This window comes from Prionailurus viverrinus, chromosome B4, assembly GCF_022837055.1.
Source record: "Prionailurus viverrinus isolate Anna chromosome B4, UM_Priviv_1.0, whole genome shotgun sequence".
NCBI lineage: Eukaryota > Metazoa > Chordata > Mammalia > Carnivora > Felidae > Prionailurus > Prionailurus viverrinus.
Window position 1 is genome coordinate 130,690,626 of NC_062567.1, and position 19,393 is coordinate 130,710,018.

The following is a 19,393-nucleotide window of genomic DNA, read 5'->3' on the forward strand; positions in this document are numbered from 1 at the left end:
CAGTATTTACAAACCATATGCTTTAAACAGCCCACAAACCTCATCCATTTGTCTGATTATGTGGGAGGACCAGCCCCAGTGAAGAGAGAGGGAGCTGATTTGGTTCTGGCCTGGATTTTGTGCCTTGAAACACGTCTCGAGAAAGCAGTGATACGCCCAGGGCCCTTGTTTGGCCAGGCTGTGTCCCGTGTCTGTGTCACACTCCCCTCTAGGGACGGGGGTCACTGGCCTGCAGAGGTTGACCGCACAGTGCGGGCAGGGCTTCCAGAACCCCTGGAACTGGATGTTCTGCTCCACCCCGGCCCGAGTCTTTAATTGAGGTGCTAAAACAGCCTTGCCCCTGCACATCACGTGGCTCAATGCAGAAGGAAGCAAGAATCATCCTAACCACCCACAGGGAGCTAAGGCCCTTAGGGACCAGGCTAAGAGGACAAGGACCAAACTATCCATATTGGGGGGGTTGGGAAGCAATGTCCCTGGGCCTCTGGTGCTGCCTGGAGGAACGCATGAGGAGCTGCTCTCTACCTGACAGCATTTCCAGTCCACTCGGCCCTCCTTCCAGCCACAACACAATCAGGGAAACAACACCTTGTCTGTGACTTCAGCTGAAATGCTCTGCATGACCTGGGGGCAGGGAGCTTCCAGAGAAAGTCTAGTTCTGGCTGAACCAGTTCGGTTTTCCTAACGCCCTGCTGAGGCTCGCTGCATGTCAGATGTCTGGTACCTGCCACTGCCCACCCGCTTTCAGATGGCCTTAGGCATCTGATCTGAGGCAGCGCTTCTCAAAATTAATGTGCCGGTGAGTTGCCCAGGGAATGTGGTAAAATGTAGGTTCTGATTCAACCCTGCATGTCTACCAAGCTCTGAGGTGATGTTACTCCGTCCACGGACCACACTTTAAGTAGCAAGAGCAAAGAACTTCGCAGCTAAAAAGCTACAAAAATCTAACTAGATCCCTTTTCTCGGGATATTCGGGCACTTCTCTGTGTTGCTCACAAATAAGTCACTCTGAGCAGAGACAGGACTCAGAACTGTCATTATGACATCATTCCTATTTGATGGCCGGGTGACTTTTGTCAGCATCTTCATCTCTACCAAAAATCAAGCAACTTTAGGGTGAGAGGCATCCAGATGAAATACAAACAGGGGTTGCCCCGTAGTGATTATTTTATTTTATTTTATTTTATTTTTAAATTTTTTTTTCAACGTTTATTTATTTTTGGGACAGAGAGAGACAGAGCATGAACGGGGGAGGGGCAGAGAGAGAGGGAGACACAGAATCGGAAACAGGCTCCAGGCTCTGAGCCATCAGCCCAGAGCCCGACGCGGGGCTCGAACTCCCGGACCGCGAGATCGTGACCTGGCTGAAGTCGGACGCTTAACCGACTGCGCCACCCAGGCGCCCCCGTAGTGATTATTTTAAAGAGAAGCAGAGGTTACAGAAGTTGTGAAACGTCTTTCTCAGGATTCTTTGAACATAAAATGGACTCGCATCAGGTGTGGTCCTGCTCGGAGGCAGGGGGATGGTCCATGTGACGGGGGCACTGTCAGATCTCATTCACCCAAAGCGAAACAGGTCACAGTGGGCACTGATTGGCATGAGCAAATACTTGCTGTTTGCCTTGTCTAAAGTTAACTCTTCAGCCTGTGTAGACCAAAACAAGGTCACAAGAAAAACATATTGTCTCGATCCTACTCAGGGTCCTCCACGTCTCTCCCAACACCACAGCTGTGCCACCATCACCTCTCCCTTAGGCAACTGAATAAGCCTTGACACGTTTCTCCCTGCATACTCTCTCATCCCCAGTCCATTCACACAGATGCCAGAGTGATCTTTGTAAAACACAAGTCTGATCACGTCACTCCCCTGCCACTGTGCTTAAATTTGAATCCAAGTCCTGATGTGGCCCCGTGAGGTCTCGCATTGCCTCCCTCTCCAGCCTCCTCTGCACCCCTCCCCTCCTGGCTGCCATGCCTCCACCCACTGGCCTTCTCTCGGCCTCCAGATGCCCAAAGATCGGTCCCCAAAGCCTTCATACCTCTTGTTCCCTCTTCAGCTTAAACGTCACTTTCTCAAATTGTCCTTTCTTGGCCTTAATCTAAAAGAACCCTTCCTATTGGATTATCTTGAGGTTGCTGGTGCTTTCCCTGATTAGCACATATACCAGTCTGTTGGACTATTGGACTGTAAGCTCCCTGGGGGCAGGGATCATCTCTGTTTTGTAAACCACTGTAGGTACAGCGTGTAGCACTGTGCCTGGCACACAGAAGGCTCAACAAGTATTTGTTTCATGAATGAGCAAGTGAAACCTGCCTCATGTCACCTAGCATTCATTCTATAACCCAAAGGTCCTGGGCCTTATGGACCTGTAGGTGCAAACAAAGTGATATTCACATTGATGCCCAAGTTACAGTAGCTTTTAGCCAACGGCCCTCAAGATCTCCAGTTACTTCCTAGAGTCCAAGGGAGGGAGGCTGGTATCTCTCATGTGTTCAAGCATCAGTCAGCTAATGTCTCCTACTCTGGCCATGTTCCATTGTCCCTGAACATCTTCTGCAGAAAGTGTCTTTCCTGATGCTGCCAACCTACTGTGCACCTGTCTGCTGATGAAATGGCCCAGTCCTTCAGGAAACCAAATCTGCCCTGCAGTCCACGTGGCAAGGCAGTCATGGAAGAGGAAGCGTGGAGAATGGCCTGTACCTACTTCTGAGTAGCCCTTGTCCCTGATCCCCGGAGAGGCACTTCCTAGGTCAAGGGACCCTCACAGCTCATTCCCTTCTCACCAGAGCCCTCTCTCCATCACACAGGACAAAGGAAGCCACCTTCCCCACCATCTCTCTTGTTTGCCTCTCTCCCTATTGCCCCTTCCTCCTTCAGCTGAAAAGAAACGCATTTGTACCTGTTTGTTTGTGCAATAGATATCACCTAGGATGCCAGGGGACATGTACCCTGTTGTACAATCTGGGCTCAGCTCTAATTCACTCATTAAACCAACTATTTATGAAGCATCTCGTAGGGGACAGACACAATCACCCAGTGGGTCCTCCACATCTCTTTACACTGCCCTCTGTCCACATCTGTGCCACAGTCACTGCCTCATTTCAATCCTCTCTTGCTTCTCTCCCAGGCAACTGTAATAGTTTCAGAACCGGTCTCTCCACCTCTGGGTTGGCCCCCTCTAATCCAGCCCACTGACTACCATTGAGATCGTATTAACATGCAAACTTGATGACATCAGGCTTCTGTTCAAAAGCCTCCAGAGGCTCCCATTAGCTTTCAGGCTAGAGTTTAAACTCCTTGGCTTGGCACTAATGACATTTTGTGATCTGACTGCTGCCTGTTTGTTTAGCCACAATGCCCATCTCCCCTCAGAATGAGTCACGTTGTCTCAGAACTCAGGGTTTTCCCATTCGGTTCCCTCTGCCTGGAATGCCTCTCCCCCACCTTTTTGTCTAGATCAGTGGTGTCCAATAGCACTTTCTGTGATGATGATGGAAAAGTTCTCTATCTGCTCTGTCCAACGTGGCAGCCTCCAGACACTTGTGGCCCTTGAGCATTTGCAATGTGACTGGTGTGAGTGAGTTAAATAGTGAGACATGGCAAGTGGCTACCTTATTGGGCAGTATGGATCCATGCAACTTCTACTCACTTTGAAATACTTAGCTCAGGGCTCAAGTGGCCCACTGGGGTGCCATCCCAACTTCATGGCTGCTGAAGATGTTCCTCCTTCATTTTCCTATAAGCATCCTTGTTGTGCTTCTATCCCGATATTCAGAACTCTGTAATATGGTCAGTGATTCATTGAGCCTGCCTCCCCCACTGGACTGAACATTTTTTTTTAATTTTTTAAAAGTTTTTATTTATTTTTGAGAAAGAGAGAGAGAGAGACAGATCATGAGCAGGGAGGGAAAAGGCAGCAGAGAATCTGAAGACAGAATCCAAAGCAGGCTCCAGGCTCTGATGTGGTGCTTGAACTCATAAACCACGAGATCATGAGCTGAGCCAAAGTTGGACACTTAACCAACTGAGCCACGCAGGAGCCCCTGAACATTTTTGAGTGCACAAACAGTTCACCCAATAAATGGTTGATGCAGACATGCATTGGCATACTGATAAATGTTTAACAACTGCTCTCTGAAGGAAAGCCCTGATTTGTCACATTTGCCGGTTCTGTGTTGTGAATATTCCTACCATGTGTCAAGAGTATGAGAAGACAAGCCACAGAATGAGAAAAGATATTTACAAAAAAACCTACCTGATAAATAACTGTTATCCAGGGGCACTGGGGTGGCTCAGTTGGTTGAGCTTCCAACTCTTGATCTCAGCTCAGGTCTTGATCTCAGGGTTGTGAGTTTGGGCCCCACAGTGGGCTCCACACTGGGTGTGGAGCCTACTTAAAAAAGAAAAGAAAAGACAAGAAAAGAACTGTTATCCAAAATAAAGAATTCTTAAAACCCAATAAGAAAATGAACAACCCAGATGAAAAATGGGCAAAAGGGCTGAACAGACACCTCACTGAAGAAGATATTAGATCACAAATAAGCACATGAAAAGATGTTCAACACTATATGTCACTAAGGAAATGCAAATTAAAATGATGAGATACAATGACACAGCTCTTAGAAAATCTAAGGTCCAGGGGCACCTGGGTGCTCAGTTGGTTAAGCGTTCAACTCTTGATACTGACTTAGGTCATGATCTCATGGTAGTGAGATTGAGCCCTGCATTGGGCTCTGTGCTGACAGCATGGAGCCTGCTTGGGATTCTCTCCCTCTCTCTCTCTCTCTGCCCCTCCCCTGCTTATGCTCTCTCTCTATCAAAGTAAATAAATAAGCATTTTTTTTTTTTGTAAATCCAAGGTCCAAAACACTGACAACGCTAAATGTTGGTAAGGATGTGGAGTAACAGGAATTCTGATTCACTGCTGGTGGGAACGCAAACTGGTACAGCCCCTTTGGAAGACAGTTTGGCAGTTTCTTACAAAACTAAACATAGTCTTAACATATGATCCAGCAATCATGCTCCTTGGTATTTACCCAAAGGAGCTGAAAACACATGTCCACACAAAAACCTGGACATGAATGTTTATGACTGTCTCATTCATAATTGCCAACTCTTGGAAGCAACCAAGGTGTCCTCCAGTAAGTGAGTGGATAACTAAGCTGTGGTAGATCCAGACAATGGTACGGTATAAAGTGCTAAGAAGAAATGAGCTATCCAGCCATGAAAAGATATGTAGAAACCTTAAATGCCTAGCACTAAGTGAAAGAAGCCAATCTGCAAAGGCTACATACTGTATGATTCCAACTATATGACATCCTAGAAACAGCAAAACTCTTGAGGCGGTAAAAAGATCAGCAGTTGCCAAGGGTGAGGTGGGAGGAAGAAAAGAAGAGGTGGAACACAGAAGATTTTTAGAGCAGTGAAACTATTCCCTGTGATACTATAATGGTGGCCATATGTCATTACACATTTGTCAAAACCCATAGAATGCACACCACCAAGAGTGAACCCGGAGGTAAACTATGGGCTTTGGGTGATAATGATGTGTTGATGTAGGTTCACCAGCTGTAACCAGTGTACCACTCAGGTGGGGGTGATTGATAACGGGGGAGGCTACGCACGTGTGGGAAGTGTAAGGAAACTCCGTCTTTTGCTCAATTTTGCCGTGAACCTAAAAGTACTCTAAAACAAAGTAAGTCTATTAAAAAATTAAAAAAGAACCCCCCACCGTGGCTGATTTCAAACTACCAACAAGACATCAGTGAATCCGGAGCAGGGATTAGATGTGCACAGTTGGCTCTCATGAGCAGAGAGGAACCAGACTCAGCACCACTGCCTGAATGAATGAATGAATGAATGAAGTGTGCTAGGCACTGGCAGTGTAAGAGAAGCCTTCAGGTCCTTCAGGAAGAAGTCTATTCAACCTTCAAGAAGCTGGTCCTGTAGTTGCAGGTTCCGTTTTAGTTCCAACGTAGGAGACAAAGAACCAAGGAGTCATATCTTTGACTTACTCAGCGAGAGGGACATTTGTCTCCTTTGGGTCTTTTACTTTTAATATCAAGCCTTGTCCAGGCATCTATTGAGCGCCCCACTCAGACTGAGCCTGAGGCCACGAAAGCAAGAGTATCCATCAGGAGGATGAAACCCTGACTTGAAGGATCTCAGGCAACAAGGAGTTTATATCGCATACAAGGCCAGAGGTAGGGCAGTTCCTGGCTTGCTGAGTTCAATGGTTCAACGATGCCATCCTTTGAACATCAAGGGTGTCTCTTCCTAGTGGCTGTTGCAGTACCAGACATCCTGTGCGGACTGACAATGTCAGTTTAAATTTGTGAGGAAAACCTTTCCCAGAAGTCATATGGCAGCCATTCCCTCGGATCGGATCCCATTGGCATGACTAGATCACATGCCATTCCTAAACCAGCCATTTCCAAGAGAATGAGACCACCGTGACTGCCTTAGACCAATGGAAGGGACCCTGTAGGGGACAGAACCTGAGAACCCAGGCAGAGCCCTGCCCTAAAGGAGGAAGTGGGTGGGGTAGGGTGACAGTGGGCAATGACCTTCAAGACCTAATCTACAGGAAATGTTAGAAGAAGATGCACAAATCTTATGACCAGGGCATTCCATAAACGTTTCTTGGGATAATTAAGGAACAAGAAGGCAAAGTGAGGCAGCACAGCTCCTCAGCTTTCCCCTTGAAGTTGAAATGCCTACATGGACACACACACACATACACACACGCACGCTTCCATCAGCCCTCCGCAATGGATTCCCACGTGCGTATTAAGCCAGCATGTTAGTGAGGACAGCTGCCATGCTATTCACAGAAACCAGAACCATACATAGTGAGGCCCTGGGTCTGCTCTGGGGACAGAGGCCCCGGCCAGCCAGGTCTGTGCCACAATCCCGGCAATATCACTGATGTTGGCGTGAGACTTCTCCACTCAGGGGCTTCCGGGTTTGCCTCTATCCAGGGTCATTTGTGGCCACGTTCTGACGTGGGCAATCCCACCACAGCGGGACTGAATTCCCCAGGGTGGGCAGCACATGGTTCCTCCCTCCCCCTGCTCTGACCTGGTTATGGGGAGTTGCTAGGTAACGGCTACGCAGCCTCTGCTTCCCACGCTGGAGGAGGCTTGGTTACCATGGCAAGTCCAGATGAGGTGGGGGATGCAGGGGAAAGGGAGCATTGGCCGGGGGGTCCCTAGCCTGGACTCTGGGCCACTGGACCTTCAGGAAATCTCTTCACCCCTCTGTGCCTTGTTTTCCTTGCCAGTAAAATAAAGGAGGGGCTAGGTCTCTTCTTGCTCTAAACCACTGATGCGTGCAGATGGCATATACTAAATAGACACTGATCCTCAGACTCCTTTTAGGTAAGAATGACTCAAGACGGGCGCAGAAAAGGAATGGACTGAGTTGTGTTTAAGATAAAAGAGAGAAACTAGCAAGCCTGTGTCTCTAGTAGGACAGATAAAAGTCATGGACATCCTCCCTTCTGTTGACAGTAATTTAGCTTCTGAAATTGATACTCACGAGTCCCTGGGACTCCCTGGGTCCTTTACTGAACCTAGACTTCCTAAGGAAGTCCCATAATGGGTGTGTCGCCTTAGGGTACCTGGCTTGCTAAAGGCCCATCCCTGGGCTCTGCTGGCTTTTCTGTCCCCTGGAGCCATGTCACAGGCCCAGCCCCCTGGGGCCAACTCTTGACTTGTGGAGCTCTGCACAAACCTCTAGGATTGGCTACTTGATCCTGCCCTTGATCTGAGCCCTGGCCCCAGCCTCTTTCATTCCTGTAGTAAGATCCCTAGCCAGGCCCAAGTGCTGGGACGCCTGTGGTACCCAAGTTCTCCCCTCCCCGTCTAGTTCATGCCAGTCCCTTTCCAGAATCCAGATCCCCACTGCTGGAGTCTCTTAGCACTGGCTGCCATCCTGCCTGTGGACACCGGCTGCCGCTCTGTTCCCTGTCTGTGCTTCACCCCCTTAACCCTCCATTGGCCTTATGCCGGGGCCCCCGAAGGCAGCTGGCTCCCTGGGACCACCACCACCATCTGATGTCCATTGTCACAGGTGGCCCCTGTGACCCCAAAAGAGAGGTTGGGCCCTACCCATTCCACCTCCAGCAGCTGGTCTGCTTTCCACCTTCTTCCTCGGACCCTGCCTCCAGTTCTAAGTCTTGGCAGCTCCTTATCCTTCCCCTGCCACATACACAGGAAGAACAGGGGTATGTCTGAGTGTGGCCCAGGGTGCTGGAGTCCTATCAGGGAACATCCTCCACACCCACTCAACAGCTGAGTTTCCCGCTTCCTGGTCAGGAGCAGAAGGAGGAATCCGTACCTTGTATGTAGGGTGTGAGAACGAATAGGGTGTCAGGGCGAGTGGCCTTTCAGCCGCCAGCTGTGATTTGGGGCACTCTAGAACTTCCTGGTCCCGTAGAGAAAGTACATCCTTGAACCATGTACCCCAGTCCCCCCTCCCCTCTGGCTCTCCCCTACTTTCCCCTGCAGGCAGTGTGGAAAAGTGGAGAAAGCCGAGCTTTGATTCAGGCACACCCGCGTCTCTGTCCAGGCTCTGCCACTGACCGTGTGAGCCTGGACCAGTTACTTGACCTCTCGGAGCTAAGCTAGAGAACCAGAGACAAAAGCACTAAGTGTCATGAGACATAAACACAGTTATAGGAACGGCTTGGTGAGGGCCTAGCAAATAGAGGGCGGCCCCACTACACCTTCCACTGTGGCAGAAACAGCCTTCTTCGCCCCACCCCACCCCCAGCGACATGTTGTTGCAAAGGCCTCCTCTCCTTTGAAACTTGCCCGTCCTGTACTCAGCCCTCCTCAGGGCGAGTCTCTCTGCACCTATCACACCGATAGCCTGCTGAGGTAGTAAATCAACTTTGGGAGTAGACCTTGCCCGCCTCCTTCCAGGGGATGGCTGCCCTGTAACAGCGGCCTGCAAGGGACAAAATGCTGAGGGTTTGGGCCAAATAAAGGAGGGATTCTTGAAGGGAGAATGGGGCCGTTACTTCCTCTGGCTGCTCTGCCTGCCTCCAGGCTCTCTGCTTCTTTACACATCACTCCACACAGATCAGGCACCTTCTCTACTAAAAACTACCCCACCCCCACCCCCGCCACCATTTCTGGATTGAGGTTCAAGCTGTCTCCCAGAGACGGGGCGGTGAGAGGGAGGCAGGACCTCGGGGTTACTCTCTGCCCTGAACCCTGCAGATTCCTCCTTTGCTGACTCAGCTTGCAGGTCCCCCACCTGGAGTCTCCCACCCTTCCTATTGCCCCCTGTCCATGTCCTAGCCAGCCTGCAAGGCCAGGGAAAATGCCACCTCCTTCACAAAGCCCTCCTGGATTCCACCCTCAGAGAGTAACTCTTCCTCTGCCAAACTGTCGTCTCCTGACACGGCTCTTCTGGCCTTGCCCTGGAGAGGTGGCTGGGCTCAGCACCTGTGCCCTGCGGTCTAGTCCCCAAAGACAGGGATGAACAAACACTACGTAAGTCATTCCAGCCCAGGTCCCTTGGTTGGGACCGGAGCTGTTTTAAAATTTGTCTAAAAATGTTTCAGACACACCCCAGTTCCCGGCACTGCGAGCTCTTGGGAGGGGGAGGCAGTTCGTCAGCAGCTCCGTGCCCTACGGGGGTGAAGATTGCTCAAGCCGCCCCACGCTGCCTGCACCGCCTGGCAGGGCATGCCACTTCAGGAGCTCTGTGCCACTACCAGGAAGAAGTGAGAGAAAACCCCATCCCTTCCCGTGACTTCCTTCTGAACCCCTCCCCAGCCTTAGAACTGGAGCAGCCGGCTTTCCCATGTTGTTGGAGCACACCAGGGGCTCTCTCTGCCTCTGGCCCGTCCCCTGCACTCTGCCAGGCACATCCCGCCATTTCCCAGCTCACACACCATCTGTGGCTCCCAGCTGCCAACAGAGCTAAGTTCAAACTCACCCTGGAATTCAGAGATTCAAAAACGTTCATGAGGCAACCTGTATTTCTGGCCCATCGCCTCTCCCTGTCCTTCCCCCATCCCTGCAACATGCACATGTACATATTCCCATATGTGTAGTCACATGCACACACACATGCACACACATGCACACATATATACACGTGCACATGTATACACACCTACACATGTGCACACAAACACAAGACCAAATACACTTACACACACACACTGTAATCCAAATTAATTTGTCAGTTTCGCCTGTATTTGCCTTGATCATTACACTCATTTACTCATTCATGTATTCGTTCATCCATTCAACATTCCCTTAGTGCCCTTATGCAAATAAGAAGGGTACGATTTCCCTGTTTCTCCTGGGAGTCGCTGCTGCATCCAACGCTCCGCCATCTCCTCTGTGTGTTTTAAGTCCTATAAAGCCCAGCCCAAGGTCCACCTCCCTGCACAAGCCTTCCTAGCTTCTCAGCCCTGGAGTAGCTGTCCCTGCATTTGAGTTCCTATAGCCATGCCATGTAAAAGAACTTTCCGGGCACCTGGTTGGCTCCGTCGGTTTGTCTGTTGGTTTCGGCTCAGGTCATAAACTTGCAGTTCATGAGTTCTAGCCCCACATTGGGCTCTGCAATGGCAGCACGGAGCCTGCGTGGGATTATCTCTCCCTATCGCTCTCTCTCTCTCTCTCTCTCTCTCTCTTTCTCTTTCACTCCCTCTCTCTCTCTGCCCCTTCGAAGCTCGTGCTCTCTCTCCCCCCCCAAAATACATAAATAAACATTAAAAAAATAGTCTGTGATTATGGAAATGTTCTATATCTGTACTATCCAGTATGATAGCCATTGGTCCCATTGGCTACTGAGCACTTCAGATGTGGCCTGTGTGACTGAGGAACTGAATTTGCCACTCTAGAAACTCTGTTTTTTAAAGATTTTTTTTTTGTTGTTTTTTTAAGATTTTTTTAAAGTAGACTCCATGCGGGGCGTCTGGGTGGCTCAGTCGGTTAAGCATCGGCTCAGGTCATAATCTTACTGTTTGTGAATTTGAGGCCTGTGTAGGGCTCTGTGCTGACAGCTCAGAGCCTAGAGCCTGCTTTGGATTCTGTGTGTGTGTGTGTGTCTCTCTCTCTCTGCCCCTCCCCCACTCACGCTTTGTCTCTCTCTCTCTCTCTCTCTCTGAAAAATAAACATTAAAATTTTTTAAAATAAATTAATTAAAATAAAGTAGACTCCATGCATAACGTGGGGCTCAAACTCATGACCTCTAGATGAAGAATCATATGCTTTACCATCTGAGCCAGCCAGTCACCCCTAAATTTCTTCCTTTCGTTTAATATTGATTAACCTGTTTTGTTTTGTTTTTTAATGTTTATTTATTTTTGAGAGAGAGAGAGGGATCGGGGAAGGGGCAGAGAGAAAGGGAGACACAGAATCCGAAGTAGGCTCCAGGATCTGAGTGGTCAGCACAGAGCCCGACATGGGGCTCGAACTCACAAACCTCAAGATCATGACCTGAGCAGAAGTCGGATGCTTCACCGACTGAGCCACCCAGGCACCCCAAGCATATGACTCTCGACCTCAGGTTCATGGGTTTGAGCCCCATGTTAGGGCATACAGCTTACTTTTAAAAAAATGCCCACTATGTCATGTACCTACCACACATATCAGATTCTCTCTCTCTCTCTCTCTCTCTCTCTCTCTCTCTCTCTCACACACACACACACACACACACACACACACACACACACACAGTCACACTGTGAAACAGAATGGCTAAAGAAGGATCCTATTCATTTGAAATCGCGTTTTGCATTCCAGGCTCTTCTTGTTATGTTCTTACTGTATGCCAGGGGAAATGAGAAAATCCTATCCAGTTTTAAGAAGGTATTCCCAGTCAGTTTGAAGTAAAATCGTGGTGGAGGAGTGGGGGGACCAGGGCAAAAGTCCAGCACTTAAGGTACAATACCTGGGAACTCCTTGATGAAGAAGACCGTCCTGCCCTCAAGGAACCTCCCACCTGTGGGGGGAGACAAACCATTACCATACAGAATTTGAGTTTAACTGAGGCTAAGCATGAAGTGAGGGCACTAGCCCAGACCTGGAGGGCCAGGAGACACCACGGATGGAGTGACCAAACTGAAGACTCAGAAAAGTAGCTGGTGGCCTGGAAAGGAAAGCATCTCAGCACGGGGAGCTCCCTAAGCCAAGACACCACATGTCAAGGAAGGGGGAGTAGATGGAAGGAATCTAATTGGTTTGGACCATAATGGTGGGCCATAAGTGGCCACAAGGTGTTTGGGCTTTAGTGTATGGGTAGTGGGGAGCCCCGGAAGAGTTTTATGCAGGGGAATTATCCTTTATATTTGCATTTTGGAAGGGATTTGAGGGGGAGAAGATTGAGTTAGGAGGCTCTTGCAAAAGTGTGGGGTGGTTGGGGGAGCTGGGGTTGGGTGGCAGTGGGGATGGAGTGAAGAAGACTAAAGAGAGAACAGAAGAAGCCTCTTCTGGCCTGGTAGCAGTGAGAGAGGGAAAAGAGTCAAGACCCATGCACGTTTCCCACTTGGGCAACCAGGCAGATGGTGGTGTCATTCTGGAGGAGAGAGATCCAGAAAGAACAGTGGGGGAAGGGGGTTGAAGAGAAGTGGTGTGGGTTCCTTTGGAGACTTCCCTGGCGGTGGAGGTGCCTGGGAGGACGTCCAAGTACAGATGACCAACGGGCAGCCGGATGAGCTGGTATGGAGTCATGGAGACTGTCCTAGAGCTGAGATGGAAGCATGAAAATCATTCCAGCCAGGGAGAGGTGAGACCGCCCTTGGAGCGTGGGTGGCCCAAAGGACAAGAAGGCCAGAGATGAGCTCTCGGGGACACCAGCCTTTGAGAGGTGGATGAAGCAGCCTGGGAAGGAGTGGCAGGGAGGTGCGGATAAACCAGGGAACCCGAGCGTCTGGGAAAGTGGGGGCAGTTGCAGAGTGATTGGGGAGAGGAGCCTCTATGCTTCCAAGGTTGCAGACACAAAGTCCCCAAGTCTGGAAGTTCTGGGAGGACAGGAACTTGCCTAGTGCCCAATCAGTACTCAGCAAACCATTCACGAATGAAAAGATGAAGCTTTCAGTAAGTCATGGCTGGCCGGGGAGAGGCCTCGCTGTGTTCCTTCCTGTGGGCCAGCAGAGCTGGTCAGGGGTGAAAACTGTTCATTTAGCTCAGTCCTAGGGTCTGTATCCTCCTCTCCATGGTGCCAGCTCCAGCCACCTCCTCTTATTCTCTCATCTTCTCTGGGCATAGGCAGCAGGCACGAAGGGTCCCCAAAGGGTCTTTTTTAATGTTTATTTTTGAGAGGGGGGAGGGGCAGAGAGAGGGAGACACAGAATCCAAAGCAGGTTCCAGGCTCCGAGCTGTCAGCACAGAGCCCGACGCGGGACTCAAACTCACGGACTGTGCGATCACGACCTGAGCCGAGGTCGTTCGCTTAACCAACTGAGCCACCCAGGCGCCCATGAAGAGTCCCCCATGTTTTACAACAGGCGCTCATGACACAAATTCGCACCGAGGAGAAAAAAGTCAACCTTGGAGAATGGTATCTGATCTATCATGAAGTGGGCTATTTTGGGACTCGAATTACACAGGAGGGCTAGACACGCACAGAGATGAACACAGTTACAATTAGCATTAACTACAAGGTGTCGTATCTTTGCTGCACACACAGCTGGCAGCCGGCAGCGTGCCCTGGGGAGAGAGGAAGGTGAACGAGTGCCAAGATGGGAGGGGGCAGCATCTGCTGGAGGAGGAAGCAGCATTTCTCAGGAAGGCACAGTCACCTTGGGCAAAGTGGCCTCCGATATTGGAAGTGCCAGTTTGACAGGCTCCCCCTAGCTCGAGGAAATTCCAGACCCAAGAAGGAGGGACTGGTACAGGGCCAGAGGCTTTCTCTTAGGGTGTCACCGCCTCATGGACCATCCCCAGACACAAAGTAGATAGAACCTGTGCATAAAAGGAATCAATTTCCCCACGGTTCAGGCTTTTTAAAAATCTCAGCGAAAATGCACGGAGTGTTTGAAGGCCTGGGGGTCAGGCTTCGAGGACAGGTGCCCTAGAGTTTCCACTTGCCAGCTGATAACCTGGAACAGGTCGTCCAGGGCCTCAGTTTATTCGTCTTTAACACCCCTCCGGAATCCTTCTTCACAGTCTATTTCACCAGATTAGGGCGGATCAGATTAGATGATTATATGGTAAAATGCCGTCTCTGAGAGCAGCCAATATCCCCTGCTTCGTAAAGAGAGCTGTGGGGATCTGACTCCCAGCTAAACAAGGCAGAGCCGCCAGGACGGCTAGCTATCATGTCTGAATCCTCTTTTTTAATCCCCAGTGGCGAGCATGTTATCTAGGACACATTCACAACTCAAAAATGTTGGTTGAATAAATAAGTCATTGGTCCCTAAAGGGGAATATTACAAAAAGACCACAGCATGCTTCATATCAGTTACAACTAGGAAAGATTTTTTTTCCAGTGTGAACTAGTACTAAAATATTCTGTTCTGATTCTAACCTCTGTCCAATTCCAACTTATATCACGTAACATTTGTGTAAGACACAAACCAGGTCTTAATTTTTTTTAACGTGTATTTATTTTTTGAGAGATAGAGACAGAGCATGAGTGAGGGAGGGAGGGGACAGAGAGAGAGAGAGTCACAGATTCTGAAGCAGGCTCCAGGCTCCGAGCTGTCAGCACAGAGCCCGATGTGGGGCTCGAACTCACGAACCACGGGATCATGACCTGAGCTGAAGTCAGACGCCTAACCGCCTGAGCCACCTGGGTGCTCCAACACAAAGCAGGTCTTAATCATTGCATTTTGACAGGAGCTCTACGTGAGCAAAGACCTGGTTTTGCTCAGAGCTGCACCATCATACCTAGAACAGAGCCTTGTGCTTAGTAAGGCTCAGTAAGGATTTGTAAACGAATGAACGGTTTCTAACCTGTAACACCGTGCTAGGCATTCAGCAAATATTTGTTGATTTGTTGATTTGATGATTAAGCAAGGAGAACACTGTCTCTTACTAATGCCCCTTTCTAATATTCTCAACTGAGGTGGTATAGCAAGGTGGGTGGGTAGGCAAGCTCTGGAGTCAGATGATCTGGGTTTGAATCCTGACTCTCCTACTCACTAACTAGGTGACCTGGAGTAAGCTACTGAACCTCTCTGTGCTCCAGTTTTCTTACCTATAAAATGGAGATGATAGAGGGGTCTACATGGCTCAGTGTCCGACTCTTGATTTCTGCTCAGGTCATGATCTCACACTTCACGGGATCGAGCCCTGAGTCAGGCTCTGCTTTGGCAGCCAGACAGCCTGCTTGGGATTCTCTCTCTCCCTTTCCGTCTCTGCCCCTCCCCTGCTCACTCACTCACACTCGTGCTTTCTCTCTCTCTCAAAACAAATAAATAAACCTTTAAGAATAAATAAAATGGGGATACTAATAATTTTTTAAATAGGGTCACATGAATTCATTTGGAGGATCCATCAAACATTTAGCACAGTGCCTGGCACATAGTATTGCTGCTGTTTTTTAATGACCATATCCGTCTCTTAATAACCTTCCCTCTAGCTACAGAATAAGTGCCTCCCCTCTAGCTACAGAATAAGATAAAAAAATCAAGGTCCCCACAGTTGGGCTCCAATGTCCCTCTCTTTCCAGCCCCATCTTCCCACACTTTAGCGCTAACTACGCTTTCCTGGCTTGTCTGCTAGGCTAGACACTCCACTAAGCAATAGGTACCCATTCATTTATTTCCCTTTTCATGAAGGCCTGTAAGGGAGGACATTTGATTGCACATATTTCACTGAAGATGTGACCAAGGCTCAGAAAAGGGAAGTGACTTTCCCAGGGACACACAGCTTATCCCAAGGAAGTGAGATTCCATTCCAATTCCGCCCTGACCTGAAAGTTCATGCTCTTATTCCCTGGACTCTGAAACCTTTGCTATGCAAAGTGTGGTCTGTGAACCAGCGCTACCAGCGTAACCTGGAACTTGCTAGAAACGAAGAATCTCAGGCCTCACCTCAGACCCACTGAATCAGAATCTGCATTTTCACAACAAGATACCCCAGGTGATTTCTATGCCCAGGAGTTGGAAGCACTGTTGTAAACCCCTTTCTAGGGGCGCCTGGGTGGCTCAGTCAGTTAAGTGTCTGACTTTGGCTCAGGTCATGATCTCGCAGTTTGTGGGTTTGAGCCCCGCGTCGGGTTCGGTGCTGACAGCTCGGAGCCTGGAGCCTGTTTCGGATTCTGTGTCTCCCTCTCTCTCTGCCCCTCCCCCCACTCGCACTGTCTCTGTCTCTCTCAAAAATAAATAAATAAAAGAAACCCTTTTCTACCAGTCAGACACAAATCTAATTAAATCAGTACTAGATCTCATTTAATCCCAACAACTATCTGGGAGGTATCAGGAGGTCAGCATTGTTATCCCATTTTGCAGAGGACACTAAGGCTCTGAGGGTTAAGTATCTTGACCTGAAGCCACATATGCCTGATGTCAGCATGATGTTCTGTCCATCTCCCTCTGCCTGGAGTGTCTTCACTCCCTCTGTCCCCTTGAAATCTCATCCTTTAGACTCTATTCAAAAACCCCTCCTGCTGAGTGAAGCCTCTCTTATGCACATCCCATTGGGCAGATTAATGATTCCTTCCCCCATAGTCCCTGCAGCTCGCGATGCACATACCTTTCTCTTGGCCCTAATTCATTCTGTTTTAAAGAACTATGTGCTAAGTGCATACTGCATGCCAGGCACATGGCGGGCGTTGAGTAAATGTCTGTGCCCAAAGCACTGCGGCTTGAGTTGATCAAAGGCTTGAGTTGATCAAAGTACTTTCGTCACACCTGTGCTATCCTCCTGGGCATCCCTGTTCCTCCCACCTACGCCCACCCCCCCCCCCCCCCCCCCAGCTCCCCTATGCCCCTGGAGCACAGTCTGGCATCTCTTAGTGCCTCAAAATCACTAGGAAGCAAACTAAATGCCCTCCATTCTAAAGGTGAAATATGTTTAAAGATTAATTAAGAGTAGAATGCTGCCAGGAGTGAGGCCTGGGCAATTCCTAAGGGTGCTAAGGTGATAGGCAGCTCACGACCCAACACCACCAATCTTCGGGCTGACACCACGTGGCAGAATGACCAACTGTCACAACAGTGGCAGCTATTTGAAAATCTAACCCTCATTTTCTCACACCATCAAAGGAAGGCCCAGAGATAGTAAGCAACCTCTTCAAATACCCAGGGGTTTAAAATCAGGTCCTCAGGAACCTTCTGTCATTTCGTAAGCAGAAAGGGCGGAGGTGGCTGAGATGTAGGGCAAAGATCTCTGAGACACAGAGAACCCAATAGTCCCCATGCACTGCCTCTCCTTTTCTGGGAGGCCTGGTAAACCACGTGCTTCGAGGCCTCAATTTCCTCAGCTGTAAAAATGAGGGGGTTAGGCTAGTTTCTAGTGCTTCTTCCAGTTCTGAGATGCTGTGCTATAAAATGGGAGAAATGTGAACCTTTGGTTGCTATGATCTGAAAATATTTTGAATGTGGAGAATCAAATTGTACAGCAGTGCATGAACAAAATAATATGTTAATGACTAAGAAGATTGTATTTAATCCAATGGGAAACAGCAGAGCAGCCCGCTGCTGGTGATGTGTGTGTGTGTGTGTGTCTGTGTGTGTGTGTGCATGCGCGTGCGCGCACGGCTTTTTTCCTTGAGCTCAAGCATGTACTTTGAAATCACTAATACAGTAATCAGGCCTCTGGCAGCCTATCTTGCCCAAACACACACACACACACACACACACACACACACACACACACACACACCACACGCACACACACATCACTTCACATTAAAATGGGGGACATTAGATCGCTGCTGCTTACATCCTTGCAGTATTTGGATTTTTTTTTTTTAAGAATTTTTTATCGTGGTGAAGGTGCTGTATTGAGAGCTTCTGGAGCCCTCTGATCTCAGAACTGGGACATGCATGTGGGTCGGGAGCTGGGGGTTTTATTAGCATTTTGCTTTTGCACACCGACTGCCCCCCTCAGCCGTCACAATCCCGTCTGGTTGCAGGGCCCCCAGACCCTCAACGAGGGGAGTGGTCAGATCCACCGCCCCAGAGGCACCCGGGCCAAAGCACGTGCTCGCGGCCATAACCGCGGGGAAAATGAACGCGCGCCGCCTGCTACGTGTCCGGCCGGGCGAGGCGGCGGGAAGGGTTAGATCGCCACCGAAGGGTCGGGGCCAGGAGGCAGAAGCGGGCCAGAGGCCTCACGTGCGTCTAACTAGCACACACACCCCCCCCACCCCCCCCCACCCCCCCCCCGCCGCCCGCCCCTGCGGGTCCCTGCCCACCCTGGAGCCCCGGACCCGGGTCGGGCCCAGCAGGCCTAGGCCCCGCCGCTTCCCCTGGGAACCCCCCAGGCCACCTGCCGGGCTAGCTGGCCCGCAGGCGGAGGGCGCGGCCGCCCCTCCCCACCCGACGGCCGCGCCCGCGCCCCGGCCCGCGCGGATTGGCCGACCTCGCGGCCAGGTGAGGCAGCCCCGCCCCTCGGCTCCAGGTGCGGCGGTGGGACCGCGGCCGCGGCCCGGGCCGGGACGGGCGGCCGAGGCGCCATGGCCGAGTCCCAGCTGAGCTGCCTGGACGAGGCGCACGTGAACGAGAGGGTGACCGAGGCGCAGGCCGCCTTCTACTACTGCGAGCGGCGGCGGGCCGCGCTGGAGGCGCTGCTGGGCGGCGGCGAGCAGGCCTACCGCGAGCGGGTCAAGAAGGAGCGGCTTCGGGACTTCCTCTCCAGCCAGGAGCGCCAGGCCCTCCGCGCCGCCTGGAGCCCCTACGAGGATGCCGCCGCCGCCGCCGCCGCCGCTCGGGGCAAGAGCAAGGCCAAGGCCAAGGCCCCGGCCCCGGCCCCGGCCCAGGCCTCTGCGGAGCCCGGAGAGTCCCTCGCCTACTGGCCCGACCTCTCCGACACCGAGGTGCCCCCGCTGGACCTGGGCTGGACCGACACCCGCGTCTACCGTGGCGTGAGCCGCGTCACCCTCTTTACCCACCCCCCCAAGGAGGAGAAGGCGCCCCACCTCAAAGAGGTGGTCAGGCAGATGATCCAACAGGCACAGAAGGTAGGCCGCGCCCCCGCCCCCACCCCCACCAAGTGCAGCCCCTTGGACCAGGCCCAGTATCAGAGGCAGGGCCTGGGGCAGGACTTCCTGACCACTCCCAGGAAAATGGGCCCAGAACCTTCCCTTAAGTCAGGGGGACTGGTGAGGCCTCTACAGAAGATGGATGTGAACCTTGGTGAATTAGAAGGTGCTGGACAGTGGTTTGTCATCATTATTGCAGTGTCCAGAGGGCTGGCTTTCCTCTGCCCTGTGCTTTTACTTCCCTGTCAGGTTCCTCTCTGTAGAGAAGGGTG

The 19,393-nt window shown here is 50.8% G+C and overlaps 1 protein-coding gene across 1 annotated transcript in view; it reads left to right on the top strand.

The window, feature by feature from the left end:
• The first annotated feature begins 18,527 nt into the window (after positions 1-18,527).
• The window catches only part of FAM83F (family with sequence similarity 83 member F), a 34,550-nt gene continuing 33,684 nt past the window's right edge, over positions 18,528-19,393 (top strand). The window contains exon 1 of the mRNA XM_047868448.1: positions 18,528-19,100. Within this exon, the coding sequence (XP_047724404.1) occupies positions 18,597-19,100 (504 nt within the window). The 5' untranslated portion in view covers positions 18,528-18,596. The remainder of the gene's footprint in view (positions 19,101-19,393) is intronic.